This window comes from Triticum urartu, chromosome 1A, assembly GCF_056163025.1.
Source record: "Triticum urartu cultivar PI428250 chromosome 1A, HENAU_Tu73, whole genome shotgun sequence".
Taxonomy (NCBI): domain Eukaryota; kingdom Viridiplantae; phylum Streptophyta; class Magnoliopsida; order Poales; family Poaceae; genus Triticum; species Triticum urartu.
The window spans coordinates 583,529,382-583,544,262 of NC_141873.1; the positions used below are offsets into that span (position 1 = coordinate 583,529,382).

General features: G+C 45.8%; 1 protein-coding gene and 1 pseudogene across 2 annotated transcripts; both read left to right on the forward strand.

The window, feature by feature from the left end:
* The first annotated feature begins 954 nt into the window (after nt 1–954).
* Nucleotides 955–7,658, forward strand: LOC147993100 (uncharacterized; annotated as a pseudogene). Its single transcript, XR_015613983.1, has 3 exons — nt 955–1,404; nt 1,813–3,130; nt 7,019–7,658. The product of XR_015613983.1 is annotated as an uncharacterized LOC147993100 (transcript).
* A 984-nt stretch (nt 7,659–8,642) lies between these two features.
* On the forward strand, nt 8,643–13,103 carry LOC125532187 (cytokinin riboside 5'-monophosphate phosphoribohydrolase LOG-like). Its single transcript, XM_048696335.2, has 7 exons — nt 8,643–9,033; nt 9,765–9,862; nt 10,667–10,697; nt 11,282–11,381; nt 11,486–11,556; nt 12,265–12,408; nt 12,558–13,103. The coding sequence occupies exons 1-7, from the start codon at nt 8,776–8,778 to the stop codon at nt 12,666–12,668; spliced, it is 813 nt and encodes a 270-aa protein (XP_048552292.2). The 5' UTR covers nt 8,643–8,775; the 3' UTR covers nt 12,669–13,103.
* The last annotated feature ends 1,778 nt before the right edge of the window (nt 13,104–14,881 follow it).

The following is a 14,881-nucleotide window of genomic DNA, read 5'->3' on the forward strand; positions in this document are numbered from 1 at the left end:
TGGTTGTAGAAGGAAAAAGAAAAAAAAGGAAAACATAATGGAAAATTATACTTCATCATTTTGAGTATCTCACTATAAGAATAGGTGGAACTAAGTTCCCTTGTCCAAGGCCGAACTATTTCCCATTAGTGAGATTATTTTGAGGGATCCATTAGTGAGATATATTGTACTAATATAGAATAAAAATTAATAATGGAAAAAAATGAGTGTAGAAAGAAAACAGAATGGAGAATGGAAAAGGAAAGTAGAGAATGATTGCATCTAGACAGGATAACAATCACTTGAGGGGTGCCCGATTTGAAATGAGCGCTCTCGCGTCGTGTCTCGCCCCCTCCACCTACCACCGCCACCACCAGATCCGACGAATCTCGCCGTCGTCGACCTCGGCCCGCCCCCCCCTACACCCTCCCCTCCACCCCGGCCCTCCCGGCGCCCGCTCTGCGCGCGGCTCGGACTCCATCAGTTCTCCCCGTCAGGCGAGATGGGCGAGGAAGGGCGGAGAGCGAGATTCGATGGGGCGGAAAGGGCAGAGGAGATGCATTGGGTGAGGGCGGAGAGGGCGGAGGAGATGCATCGGGAGCGCATGCGGAGGACGATGAGACTGCCAACCCGCGGCGACTCGCTGGTCAAGCTGGTTACAAGGATCTGCGTGGAGGCAACAGAGGAGGAGATGAGGGAGATGATGCCGTCGACGATGCTGGAGCCAGAGGAGGTGATAGCTTGGGCGCGGGCGCAACCAAGCTCGCCCTCACCAGCGAGCAGGGCCAAATGGCGGGCGTTCTGGTCCCTGCAACCCCCGCCGCCATGATTCGGCGCCCTGCAGGCCCCGTCGATGTCGGACTTCATCAGGATTGTTCTAATCTCGACACACCGCTCCGGCGTGCTGCTGATCTCCAAGCAGAGCCATCAAGGGGGGTCGGTGCTCGCCGGAGGCGGTGCTGCGGCGGTCCTCTAATGAACCACTCATCGGAGCGGGATTTTGTCACCACGGTAGGTGAGATCCTCTGTTTTGCAGTGGATAAGGTTGGTCATACCCCACAAGTCAGCGAGCGTGGGAGCAGGGGAGGAGACGTGGCTCCGAGGCAGACCCAGGGCGCTGAGCTGGAGCATCCACGTGAGGGAGAAGACGCCATCGCAGCATACTATGGACAGCTGTGGGGGAGTGGTTCGATCCCAAACCCTAAAGAGCCCCCCGTCCTAGTCTGGATCAAGAAAACCCAATTCCTCAGCCGCAGGCTCTCCGCCGCCAACTGCCACCCAGCCAAAGATCCCGGCCACCACCACCCACCAGCGAAGCAATTATCCATCTCAGAGTGTGTGTGGGAGGGAGATCCTCCCAATCTCTCCAACCTTGTGGAGATGGCTGAAGCTCAGGGCCGGGGGCGCGGCCGTGGCAAGCGTGAGGTGGGCAGATCTCAGAGAGTTGGGGATGGTCACCAGGGCCAGATTCAACCTGATCAAATTCAGAGAGGGGATTTCGGTCAGAATCAGTGGCCATAGCATTTCGATCCGCAGTTTGGGTGCCCACAGCAACAGATCCCCTTCGACTTTGGATTACAAGGCCCTTCGCCCCCATGGTTTCCGGGCCCTTTCATGCAACCACCTATGATGAATCAGTGGAGGGCACCTGGGAATTGGGGGCAGGGTCAGATGCAAGGAATTGTTGGGGGGCAGCAAACGCAGCAGGCTCAGAGTCAGCAGTATCAAGGACTGCCTCCAACCCAGGCACAGACTCAAGGCCAACAAGGGCAGCAGATTGTAGGGCAGAAAAGTAGTGAGAACAACAAAGGAAACAATAGCTATCCCCAGTAGCAGAAGAAGAACAAGCCACAAAGCAAGAACAAATTTGCTGGCAAGGCCAAAGAAACTGCAGAGACTGAGTACAGTGATGTTACATGCTACACCTGTGGTGAACCTGGACATCACAAAGCTCAGTGCCCCAACCCCCCCTCTTGTTTCATTTGCAAAATGGTGACACACAAGGTCGATGAATGCCCAGTGAGGAAGAAACCTAGGAACAGTGCCAAATATATTGGGAGTGCAGCATCTGGTCTGGGGTTCTTCAAAGTGGATGTTCCTGATGTAAATGAGCAACATGTGGGGAATAGGAGGAATGTGGGCATTGTCTATGTGGAATCTGGACAGGTCACAAAAGAGGAGCTGGCTCACAACTTTTCTGCAATCTACAAGACCAATTGGCCATGGCACATTAGATTACTTGACAACTGGACCTTCCTAGTTAAGTTTCCACCACACATCCCTGTTGCTTCAGTGGCTGGATAGCCCAACTTTGGGCTGCCTGAAATTGAAGGTGTATCAGTCAATGTAGAAGAGTGGAAAGGTGAGATGGAATTTCATGCACAACTGCAAATGGTGTGGCTACAACTGAGGGGAGTTGCACCTAGCTGGGCTGAATGGTCAGTACTAGAGCAGTTTGCCTCAGTCCTAGGAGAATTGGTAGATGTTGACTGGTAGGGAAACTTCAAATCCTTCTTCGAAGTGGTGAGAATCAAGATCAGATGCAAGGACTTCACCAAAATCCCTTCTGAAAGAACTTTTGGGATTGGAGACAAACTATACAGGATCAAGATTGTAGTAGAGCCACCAGTAGAAGATGGGGAAGATGAGGACCTGCTGGATGAAGATAACAACACCAACAAAACACATGAAGTTCAAGACACAACCAACAGTGGGAGTGGAGCTGGAGGCTCTAACTCAGCCCCCAAAACTCCCTCCAACTCAAATAGAGGGAGCAGTACTGGCTCTGAAGCTTCACAACAAGTCAGGCAGAATGTTTTGCACTACCTGCACCAGCTGCATGACCCTATCTCTTTGGATGAGAGCTTCAAACTGCTGCAAGACTTGGAAGGTGAGGAACATGAGGAGGAAGAGAATAACATTATGCTTGATGATCAGGTCAACATCATGCAAGAAGAAAGTGAACAAGATGAAGTGGTCTTCAGCCCAAGCCTCCCAGAGGGGCCACATTTGGCTCCTCCCCAGGTATGGGGTCCTGTCCAGGCACAAAGAAAGAGCACAAGGGTGGATGTTGGGGGCAGGACCATGCTGGAGATTGCTATGGAGTCTAAGAAAGTGCAAAACCTAGAAGAGCCTAGAGGAAACTTTAAAGGTACTATCAAAACCAACCCTTTTGATGACTTTAATGACCCAATGTTCATCTCTATAGCAAAAAAATAGGGGTAGAGATTGTTGAGCCAAAAGCTTCTTATGCTAGCATAGTCGCCAAGCACCATGCTCCCCAAGAGCCTGAAGGGCTCAAACTTGGGGGGGGGGATGAGAAGACTAACAGTACTAATAAGAAGAATGAGGGAACTGTAAATCATGACATGGACAGACCTGGGGGGTAAAAATGTCCAGATAATATAAATGAGTCTCCTAGTACACCTGTGGGGCTAAAAGGAGTCTTCTCTAGTTTAATAGATCAGAGTGAGATCTGGTCTAAAATTTCTAAACATGGACGGGGCAAGCACCCTAAGAAAGCCCTTTTCATATGAATTGCCTCTTCTGGAATATTAGAGGGATCACTACACATGGGAAAAAAACATGTATAGTTGACAACCTCAATAAAACTAATGCCATCATAGTAGCTTTTCAGGAAACTAAAAAAGAAGAGTTATCTACATCTTTCTTGAAATCCATTAGTGGCAACAAAAACTTCCAATGGCACCACCTCCCTGCAGTGGGAACATCAGGAGGTGTCTTAGTTGGAGTAGATGTGGATATCTTTGATATCCTACAATGGAGCCACCTCAATTTTTCAGTTTCTTGTGATCTTAAAGTTAAAACTAGTGGTGTTTGCTTTAGAGTGGTAGCTGTGTATGGTTCCCCATATGATGAAGGAAAAGATGACTTCATCTCAGAACTGCATAGATTATTTGTAGATGAACATCTTCCTACTCTAATAGGGGGAGATTTTAACTTGATTAGATATCAACAGGACAAGAATAATTGTAATATTAATCATCATTGGGCTGATAAGTTCAATGCATGGATAGAGATCTGGAGTCTGTTAGAGATTAGGATGTCGGGTAGGAAGTTCACCTGGGCTAATAACCAGGGTGATCCTGTCATGTCTACTATTGACAGGATTTTTTGCACTACTGAGCTAGATGCTCTGCTTCCCTTGAGCACTTCTCAAGCCCTTCCCAGAACAGGCAGTGATCACACTCCCCTGCTCTGGGATTCAGGCATGGGGGACTCCCCTAGAACATCCAGCTATAAATTTGAGAAATGGTGGCTACTACACCAAGATTTCAAAGACCTAGTTGCAAAAACTGGGCTGCTCCAGTTAAGATGACTAAACCTATAGATGTGTGGCAGGAAAAAGTAAGGAGATTTAGAAAATTCTCTAGAGGCTGGAGTAGAAATTTAGAAGCTAATATTAGGAAAAAGAAGAATGAGCTCACTATAGATTTTGATATGCTAGATATCAAGTCTGAAACTACACATCTGTCTGATGTAGAAAATGATAGAATGCAGAACATCCTTAAAGAACTTCAGGCCATCTGGATGAAGGAAGAAACTAAAGCCAGGCAGAGATCTAGAGAAAAAGAAATCCTGGAGGGAGATAGAAATACCAAATACTTTAATTCTGTAGCCAATCAAAGAAGGAGGAAGACCCTGATACATGCTTTAGAAGGGCCAAATGGCACCACATCTGACATCAATGAGATGTTAAAAATAGCTTCTGATTTCTATAAGGATCTTTTTAAAAAAGAAGATAGATTTGGATTCTCTTTAAATCAAAATTTCTTCTCCATTGAGGAGAAAATCTCAGATGAGAAAAATGAAGCTCTTCAAGCTCCATTTACTGAGGAAGAGGTGAGGGAGGCCATATTTGGTTCCTACTCTGATGGAGCCCCTGGGCCAGATGGCCTCTCTTTCCTATTCCTCCAGGAATTTTGGGAGATTATCAAAAAAGATGTAATGGCAATGTTTAAGGATTTTCATGCTGGTGATTTAGACATCTACAGGCTCAATTTTGCCATGATAACTCTTATCTCGAAAGAGGAAGATGCCACCAGTATGAAAAAGTTTAGGCCAATTAGCTTGTTAAACTGCATCTTTAAGGTTTTCACCAAGGTACTAACCAATAGGCTTGCTGTTATTATGAATTTTCTAACCTCCAATAATCAATCAGCCTTCATAAAAGGGAGGTTCATCCTAGAGAGTGTTGTAACTGCCCATGAGGTCTTGCACTCTACTTACCACTCTGACAACCCAGGCTTGGTGCTCAAACTAGATTATGAGAAGGCTTTTGATAAAGTCAACTTGGACTTTCTGATGGACATCCTGCATTTAAGGAATTTTGGCCCTGTTTGGATTAAATGGATCCATCAAATCACTCATATGGGGTCAGTGGGTGTCAAGGTAAATGGAGTAGAGAGTAGCTTCTTTATAACAAACAAAGGACTAAGGCAATGGGATCCTGCTTCTCCCTTACTTTTTAACCTTGTTGTAGATGTATTAACTAGAATGCTTGCTAAAGCATCCTCACATAGCTTGATTAGAGGGCTGGGCTCTGATCTCATCCCAGGAGGGGTCATCTGCTTGCAGTATGCAGATGACACTATCCTGTTCATGGATGATGATAAAACAAAAGCAGCCAACCTAAAAAAAATCCTAACTTGTTTTGAAAATGTCTCAGGTATGAGAATTAATTATTCTAAAAGTGAGCTAATCCCCCTAGGAGTAGATGAGGGGGAGGTAGCAACGTTTGCTGATATCTTTGGGTGTACTGTAGGTACTTTTCCCATTAAATACCTAGGGATTCCATTACACTATGATAAGTTGAGAAGGGGGGACATCCAGCCACTTATAGACAAAATCCTGAAAAGAATGGCTGGGTGGAGAGGGAAATTACTTTCCTATTCAGCTAGGCTTACACTGATCAAAGCCTGCTTAGCAAGTGTTCCAGTATACCTATTATCCTTCTTTAAATTCCCAAAATGGGCCTTAGACTTAATCAATAGCCAGATGGCACACTGTTTGTGGAGTGATTTTGAGGGGAATAGGAAGCTTCACTTAGCTAACTGGCACTTAGTCTGCATGAAAAAAGAACATGGAGGCCTAGGAGTGCCAAATATTAAGGATGTAAATCTCTGTTTGCTTGGGAGCTGGGTTAAGAGATATTCTCAAGATGATGGGAAAATCTGGAAGACCATTGTAGATAATAAGTATGTTAGAAATGCCCCTAATATCTTTGCTAGCAGACCACAATCAGCCTCAACTTTTTGGCAAGGTGTGATGTGGGCTGCAAAAGCACTGAAATTTGGGTATAGATGGAAAATTGGGAGTGGGACAAAAATCAGATTTTGGGAAGACATCTGGTTTGGGACCTCACCCCTCTCTGTGCAGTTCTGGCACTTGTACTCTATCTGTCACCAACAATGTATGACAGTATCTGAGGTTTGGGATGGGGAGAATATCAAGTTAACTTTTAGGAGAGTCTTTACCACTGCCATGATGGAGGATTGGTACTGTCTTGAACAGATCATAAGGCAAACTCCCCTCTCTGAGGAGGATGATGCTATGATTTGGCAGTATGAATCGAAAGGGATTTACACCTCTAGCTCTCTCTATGCTATTATCAATTTTAGGGGTGTGACGCCTGTTTATATCCCCTCCATATGGTCCCTGGTAATTCCACCCAGAGTGCAGGTATTCCTGTGGCTACTAGCACACAACAAGTTGATGACCAAAAATAACCTGCTCAAAAGGGGGATTGAAAAACCCCCAGAATGTGTTTTCTGTCTGGAGCATGAAACGGTCGATCATTTGTTTTTTTGATTGTGTAGTTGCCAAGAAAATCTGGAGTGATATTTCAAAATTCTTCTCCATTAACTTAGGTGAAAATTATCTATCCATTGCCAGGTTTTGGCCGGCTAACAAAAAACACACAACTATGAATGCTTTTGTGGCTTGTGTCTTGTGGAGCATATGGAAAACTAGAAATAATCATGTGTTTAACAACGCTGTGTGGTCTGACCTGAAACAGATATGGTGGCTAATCTGGAGAACTCTCAAAATGTGGATGATCCTGTACAAAGGGGAGGCGCTGGAGAAGCTTCAGCAAATCTCACTTTGGGTGTCCAGCATTCTTGCAGCCCCTTTTCAGTTGACAGCGGGGTGAATGATGGTGAAACAGATATGGTGGCTAATCTGTCACTGAAAACGGGTGAGGATCCTTGGAAGCTTAACACTACCCGGGCGCTGGATTTTCCATTGAAGAAAAAAGTTCAAGTTACATCAAGCCCAGTCACGCCTCTGGAGATGCCTGGCTCTCCGACCCAGCCGCTCAAGAAGATGAAAGGTGATGTCGCAGAGCAGATCAAGATGGCGAGGCTGATGCTGATTGCTCGTGACAAGGCAATCTGGCCAGGTTGCGCTGCCCATGGGACGGAACCAGAGTTGATGCCAAGGAGCTGTTGATGTTTCTTAAGAACCTCGTCGTTAATGTAATATAAACAGTCTGATTAGGGTGGCTGGAGGCCAAACGTAGTTAGATTTCCATTCTATGTTGAACTGTTCTCGCGAGACATGCCCCGGCTGGGAGTATGATGTAAGACTTCGTGGTTTCATTCTTAATGGAACCGGGGGCCAAAATCCCCTTATTTCTAAAAAAAGGAAAGTAGAACCAAATAAACATTAAGAAATAAGGAAAAAATATAGCTTGTAGAAGGATAACAAAAAGGGAAATAGAAGATGAAAATAAAACTCACGTACAAGAAAATGTCGAGAAAGCATGTCACGTGAATGACATAATGAATCAAGGAACAACCAAATCTAGGCAAAATAAGACAGGCATGGGTGGGCCCACACACTCAACCACACGCTTATATGGATGGGCTCGCCACCTCTCTCCCCATCCGCCCTACATGACTCATGACACAACTTATCCTGGCTTTCAAGTTTCCAATCACCTTTCAGGGAAAAAAAAGGTGGAATTAATGCCAGACGTGAGAAACAATCGGAACAACGAGTCACTCGACATAGATGACGTGAACCATCGAGCTAAAACACCACCCGCATCATGATCTTCTTCGTCGTGTCAACATTGCAACTAACAAAGAAAGAAATGAACGTACTATGAAGACGACACATTTGGCACGAGAAGCAGACCCACGATCCGTCTCGCCTTCCGACCAATCAAAACTGCATCGGACAAGACAACCCGATGGACCTTTTTGGCATAAGTAAATATGAAAAAAGACATGTAGCCGTCTATTGAAAAGTCTAGTTTTGGAATCATGTATTTGTTGGGAATTAAACATATAAGAGTAGGCGGGGACTTGAGTTCCATCGTCGAAGGTTGAACAAGGAGACATTTATTTTCTTGAGGGGTCTATTAGTGTATTATAAATATAGAGGGAAAAATACATATGTGCACTAGGAAAAAGATGCTTGTAGAGGGGAAACATAAAAAGGGAAACAAAAGTAGGAGATAAAAACAAAGAAATAAAGCAGTGAGAAGTTGTAAAGAAGGAAGGAAACAAGAATGGAAAGGGGTTGTGGGAGCAAAGCGTGTCCACGAACGAGACAAGGAAGGAAGGAAGGAAGCCAACCCTAGGTCATGGCGGACCCACGCCACGCGCCTATATAGCCTCCCGTCCTCGCAGGGCCTCTCTCCCCCATCACTCGCCGCGTAGCCTCTCCCACTCCCCCCTGCTCCCTCCCCTCCCCACAAACAAATCCCTCTCGCGCGCGCCGCTGCCGCCGCCACGCACGCACGCACGCGATCGTCTCGCCACGACCATGAGCCTCACGGCGGCGGCTGTGGCCGTGGGCCAGCCCGCGTTCGCCGTCGGGGCCGCGCCGGCCGCGGAGATGGAGATGGGCCCCGAGCTGGCGCCGCCGGAGCCGAGCCGCGGCGTGGGCGGCGTCGGGGAGGACGGCGGCGTGGAGCCGGAGCGGCGGGCGTCGCGGTTCCGGCGGATCTGCGTCTACTGCGGCAGCGCCAAGGGGCGCAAGGCCAGCTACCAGGACGCCGCCGTCGAGCTCGGCAAGGAGATGGTAACTAACCTTGCCTAGCCCCGCCTTGTCCACATCTTGCCCCGTTCGCCGCCGTCCCGCTCTCGGCTCTCGGCTCGGCTCGACTCTGTCCGTCGCGGCCTGCGAGGTTCGGGTTCTTTGATTGTTTTCCTCTTGGCGCTCGCGGGGAGGAGAGAAAAAGGGGCCTCCTTTTCCCGTCGATCTCTCCCGATTTGGTTGGTCGACTTCGGTTGGGGCCGATCGATCCATGTGGAGGCGCACGATCGACGGGATCCTCCGCGCTGGAGGTCATGGGATTGGGGTGCTGCCCGCTCGCAAGGTAGGTGGGCTGGGCGTACTGCCGCGGTCATGGGGAGCCGCACCATTCCTGCATGATCGATCATACGGCGAGCGAGTGTGGGTGCAAGAAGCGGACGAGAACCATGCCGTTCATGGAGTAGTCATCATGGAGGAGGAGCGCGCCGTCCGGCTCGCCGTCGCCGGCCGGCGGCCATTAATTTCACTTGCTGTTAAATTTCCCCTTGGCGTTATGGCATCCATGCACCATCATTGCCATGAGTGACCTCACTTGCTTGCCCAAATGCCCAAACGAAACCTGCCATGATTGCTTGCTTGCATGCACATCAAAGTTCAATTCAATTGGATTCAATGCCACCACCTGACCTGCTTCTCTGCTGTGAACAACATGTAACTATAATACATGTGCCTGACTGCTCCGTTGTGTGTGTGTGTGTGTGTGTGTGTGTGTGCAGGTGGAGAGGGGCATAGACCTGGTCTACGGGGGCGGCTCCATCGGCCTCATGGGCCTCGTCTCCCACGCCGTCCACGCCGGCGGCCGCCATGTCATCGGGTGAGCACTCCTCCCATCCCACCATTAACCACCCCCCATCGCACCATCACTATCGACCTCTGCCCGCATTGTCTCCCCGCCCACACGCACCTACACACGCTGTACCTCTTCTTTCCCCGCTCGGTGCATACACTGCCTTTATGGCGTACTGGCCTTCTTGCTCGGTCTGGGTGCTTTGCTCCTGCCCCCCGACCCTGACCCAGCAGCTCAGCTCAGCTCCCACCTGCCCCAAAAATGGCAGCCTTGTGGAAGCTTTGTGCAGCAGAAGGGTGCAGCTGGGCTCCATTGCACTGCGCATGCCAGTTGCGTTGGGGCAAAGCCATGCCGGTCGCGTCGCGTTTCACAGGAATGGAAGCTCCTTTTCCAATCCTTTTCGAAAGGGCAGTTGCTTCCATGCCCTCAATGGCCATGGGGTGGGGAGCTGGGGGCTGGGGCCTCACTGCCCTGCCCAGCTGCTGCAAGATGCAGCTGGGTGACTGGTACTGTAGTATCACATTATTGCCACCTTTAAGTTCATACTGCTTTTTACTACGTAGATCAGAAGTATTACTTGTGCAGTGGCTATATTATATATTTATATTATGCATTGTCCAGTTCTTGAAAGGCCTAGCTGTGGATGTGTATGTGTAGATAGATAGCTGTGCCTCTAGTAGGCCTTGCTCAGTTTCTTTAGCTTTACATGGGGAAAGTAAGATCAACCTTTTGCTCTGGTAGTAGTACTACTGCTTGTTTGACTGCTTTGGACTGGTGGAATTAATGTGGCTCTCATTTGGTCCCCTTTCTTTTTCTTTTTTTTTCTGCCAGGATCATCCCAAGATCACTCATGCCCAGAGAGGTGAGTCAAAGGCTGCAACCTCTATTTTGTTGCCATTGCATGCTGTGGTCTACTCTCCACTTCTGAACCTTGACTGGGTGTGCAAGCTAGTAGCTGCCAGGATATTTATTGTTCAGCTTCAGCATGATGAATGATGATGCATCACCATGTATTTGTGAATCTAATGTAGTTTGATTTTCTTCTTACTGTAGCTTGATTATATTAAGTTGTTCCTTTTTGGCAAAGAAGACATATTAAAAGTGCTATTAATACAGCTATAAGTAACTATATATGGAGTACTAACTTGCACTCTTCTTAGGCAGATATTTGTGTTTATTATATGGATTAGCAATTAGTTTCCACCTTTACTGGTTGTAAAGAGGCCTTATCAATCTCACAATCTGTATATGTTGTGATGACTGTCTTTATCCTGCTTTTCAATATACTACTACTACTACTTAGTCTAGCCTTGATTAATTTGCCAGTTAAGATCTTTATTCCTGGAAATTTTAATTAGATATACTAGTCAATTTTATACTTTGTGTTATTCCTGGAAAGTTTCTGAATGCTTGGTTCCTTACAATCCCTGATTCTTGCTCCTGTAGGTAACTGGGGATCCTGTAGGGGAAGTTAGAGCTGTTTCTGGCATGCACGAGAGGAAGGCCGAAATGGCTCGGTTTGCTGATGCTTTTATTGCCTTACCAGGTAAAAATTCAATAGCCCGCTCCAATTCTTCTACAATCGAGAAAATCTGGAATAAATCGATTAATACTGTGCTGTAGAGTTTGACAATTCAGTTAATTTGACAGGCGGCTATGGAACCTTGGAGGAGTTGCTTGAAGTGATCACGTGGGCACAACTAGGAATACATAAGAAGCCGGTAAGAACTAGCTTCTATTCTTTGTGCTTTTCATACAAAAATCATACAACCCCAATCATCTGGGGATGATGTGCTTGTCTGCATATGTTTTGTCAACCCACACTATTTTAGTAGCTAGGTATGAACGCGTTCTTTGTTTATCATAATGTCGATCGTTAGGGCCGTTGTGATCTGATCCTACCACCTTTGTTCACATGTGGCTACTAAATAATTTCACCCTCATGGCAACAAATTATTGTAAAGACTTTAATCAAAGGAGCTATCAGCATCACCTCGAAGGCATGAGATCTGCATTCCTGACTTTAATATTCGCTCCTCTAATAGGATAATCCTGCACACTTTATGAATATTCCCATACAGCTATCAAAGCAATGTTCTGGGATGTAAAAAAGGCATGATGTGTCATATGTAGAAGAAACCTGTATTGCTGTCTCGCTGTTGAATAATTGCTTAGCAATATAAAATGCTGAATGTTTGAGGGGATAAACACAACAGTCAGTTCTACATTTATCTTATGTCCCTCCCGTCGCTATTATTAGATCTTCAGGCCTGCCAATTTTGCTATTTAGATGTCTGTTGATATCAGATACGATTCTGTGGGTGAGAGTGGATCATTCAGTAATCAACACTGTCGAATCATGCATTGCATTCTTCTGTCACTACTTGTACTTATTCCTGGTATATGTCTTTCCCGCAATCGCGTATCAGGTCGGTCTGCTGAACGTCGACGGATTCTACGACCCACTGCTGTCGTTCATCGACGTGGCCGTCAACGAAGGCTTCATCACCCAGGAGGCGAGGCAGATCATCATCTCGGCCCCAACAGCCAAGGAGCTAGTGATGAAGCTGGAGGTCAGACCCAAACTCTACTATTTATCAGTTTTTACCACCCCAACTCTGAAACTGGAGCTTCCTTGTGAAGTCTTTATACAGTCTGCTTGCTTGTATGATAGACTTGTCGATAACCTAAACCCTTAACAACATCCATGTACCTTCTGCAGGAGTACGTCCCCGAGTATGAGGTCGGCCTGGTCTGGGATGACCAGAACCAGATGCCAAGCAACAGCCTGGTCCCGGAGCCGCTGGAGACACCCGCGATCACTTCATCCTAATCGATGTGCCTCGCCTACATCTCAGTTAGGGTTCTAACAACAGTGTCGAGATAGCGGCGCCACATATATTTATTCTCTCCTAGATAAGTCCTAGCCAACTGAAGGGCGACGAGGGGGCACATTATAGCATGTGTGCTTGTTTTGGTAGCGTCGATCGACCGATCTCTTGTGTCACCGCTGATGATTGTTTTGGGTGGCATGATTATATTAAATTAACTAGTGAGTAGTAGCTTACTAGCTTCCAACTTGTATGGATGGTTGAATGGGTCACGGTTGGATAGGCAAAGCATGCAGCTAAGCCTCTGAATTGATCCTGCTGTGATCCTGGAACAAGGGTTGACTATATAAATAGCAGCACATATAGTTTATCAACAAGGTCCCTCGTGCTGCATTATGTTAATCCTTCCTGTTTCCAGTGCATTGCCTCTTGTTTCTTGTTAACTGTCAAGCTGTCTATCAAAGGCATCAAAGAGATAACCATTCTATTCTACTCAACTTTTATTGATCAAATCATATAAAATCTTTAGATAATCTTTTTTGATGATTTTAGTCATGGCGTCTTCAGTGGTGCTACTTAAAATTCCTCTTTTTAGTTGACTTTAAAAGATGTTATTTGAAATTTAAAATTGCCTTTTTTTAGAAACTGAAATTTAAAATTCTTCATCTTTGGCTGGAAGGCTCAAACCAGAAAACCAGATTGAGCACACAACTTCCTGTTTCCAGTGCATTGCCTCTTGTTTCTTGTTAACTGTCAAGCTGTCTATCAAAGGCATGAAAGAGATAACAATTCTACTCAACTTTTATTGATCAAATCATATAACTTCTTTAGAGATTTTTTTTTTGATGATTTTGGTAATGGCGTCTTCAGTGGTGCTATTTAAAATTGCTCTTTTTAGTCGACTTTCAAAGATGTTATTTGAAATTTAAAATTGCCTTTTTTTTGAGACAATCTTCATCTTTGGCTGGGAGGCTCAAACCAGAAACCAGATTGAGCACACATGGGCCAGGCCATGTTATAAGCTCGCAAGCAGTCTAGAAAAACAAACAAAAAGCTCACGAGCAGGCCCAGCCCAACTATGATCCTTGACCCTTTCGGCCTGATTTCTTTGATGCCTAGTGATTCGTTTCTGTAAACAACAAACTATTTGTACCCTACAAAGCCCACTCTTTTCCTCCCCTGTATTTGCAAACGAACTTTTTTTTTGAACTTTATTTGCAACCGAACTTTTGTATGGAATTGACCTTATTTGCATGCTGGTGTCTTATATAAAGAATTTTAAATTCCTATGAACTTTTGTATTGGAATTGACCTTATTTGAGAGAGTATTTTAGTCGTGAACCTGAGGTCTTATATATTCATAGCGTTTAAAAATCTTTTTATGTTGCAGGGTGAAAGAAATTTATTCCTCAGTAATAGGCTTGCAATCGAGAGGCTGAACCTCCTCAATACATGGTGGTCCTAATTGTAGCCATACCGTAGTGCTACGTTCAGTGCAACTGTACGACGCAAACCAATCTGCTACCTTATTTTGTTCACGTTTAAGCTTCATAGGAATAAATCATCTCTCTTGCCATCAAAAACTGAATCTTAAACATGATATGACCATAAGCTGACCTCAATAAACCCCCGGACTATATATAGTTGCACATATAGTTTATCAACAAGGTCTCATGCCCGTCTTCCTCGTGTTGCATTCTGTTAATCCTTCATTTCTGTAGTGCATTGCCTCTTGATTCTTGTTACTGTTACTGTTATCTCTATCATAGGCATCACAGAGATAAGAATTCTACTCAACTATAATAGTGATGAAACATCATTAGAGATTTTTTTTGTTGATTTTGGTCATGGCGTCTTCAGTGGTGCTATTTGAAAGTGCTCCTTTTAGTCCACTTTCAAAGATGTTATTTGAAATTTAAAATCTCCTATTTACTCGCTCCAGGATCTGCATCTCTGGCCGTGACACTCAAACCAGTAGCCAGATTGAGCACACATGGGCCCCATCTTATAATCTCCCTGAGCAGTCTTGGAAAAACAAACAAAGCTCGTCAGGAGGCCCAGCCCAACTGGGCTCCTTCTGTTTCTTTAAACAACGACAGCCACTCTTTTTACCCTGAAAACCCACTCTTTTCTCCCCTTCTAGATGCGAATGAACTTCTGTACGGAATTCATGTAATTAAAATTCTGTTTGGAATTGACCTAATTTCCATGCCAA

Bases quoted from the DNA above. Each gene is read 5' to 3' on its own strand.
- LOC125532187 (XM_048696335.2), top strand. From the start codon at position 8,776: ATGAGCCTCACGGCGGCGGCTGTGGCCGTGGGCCAGCCCGCGTTCGCC. The intron at 10,698-11,281 runs GTGAGTCAAAGG...TTGCTCCTGTAG, and splicing joins GATCACTCATGCCCAGAGAG to GTAACTGGGGATCCTGTAGG. The intron at 11,557-12,264 runs GTAAGAACTAGC...ATCGCGTATCAG, and splicing joins TAGGAATACATAAGAAGCCG to GTCGGTCTGCTGAACGTCGA.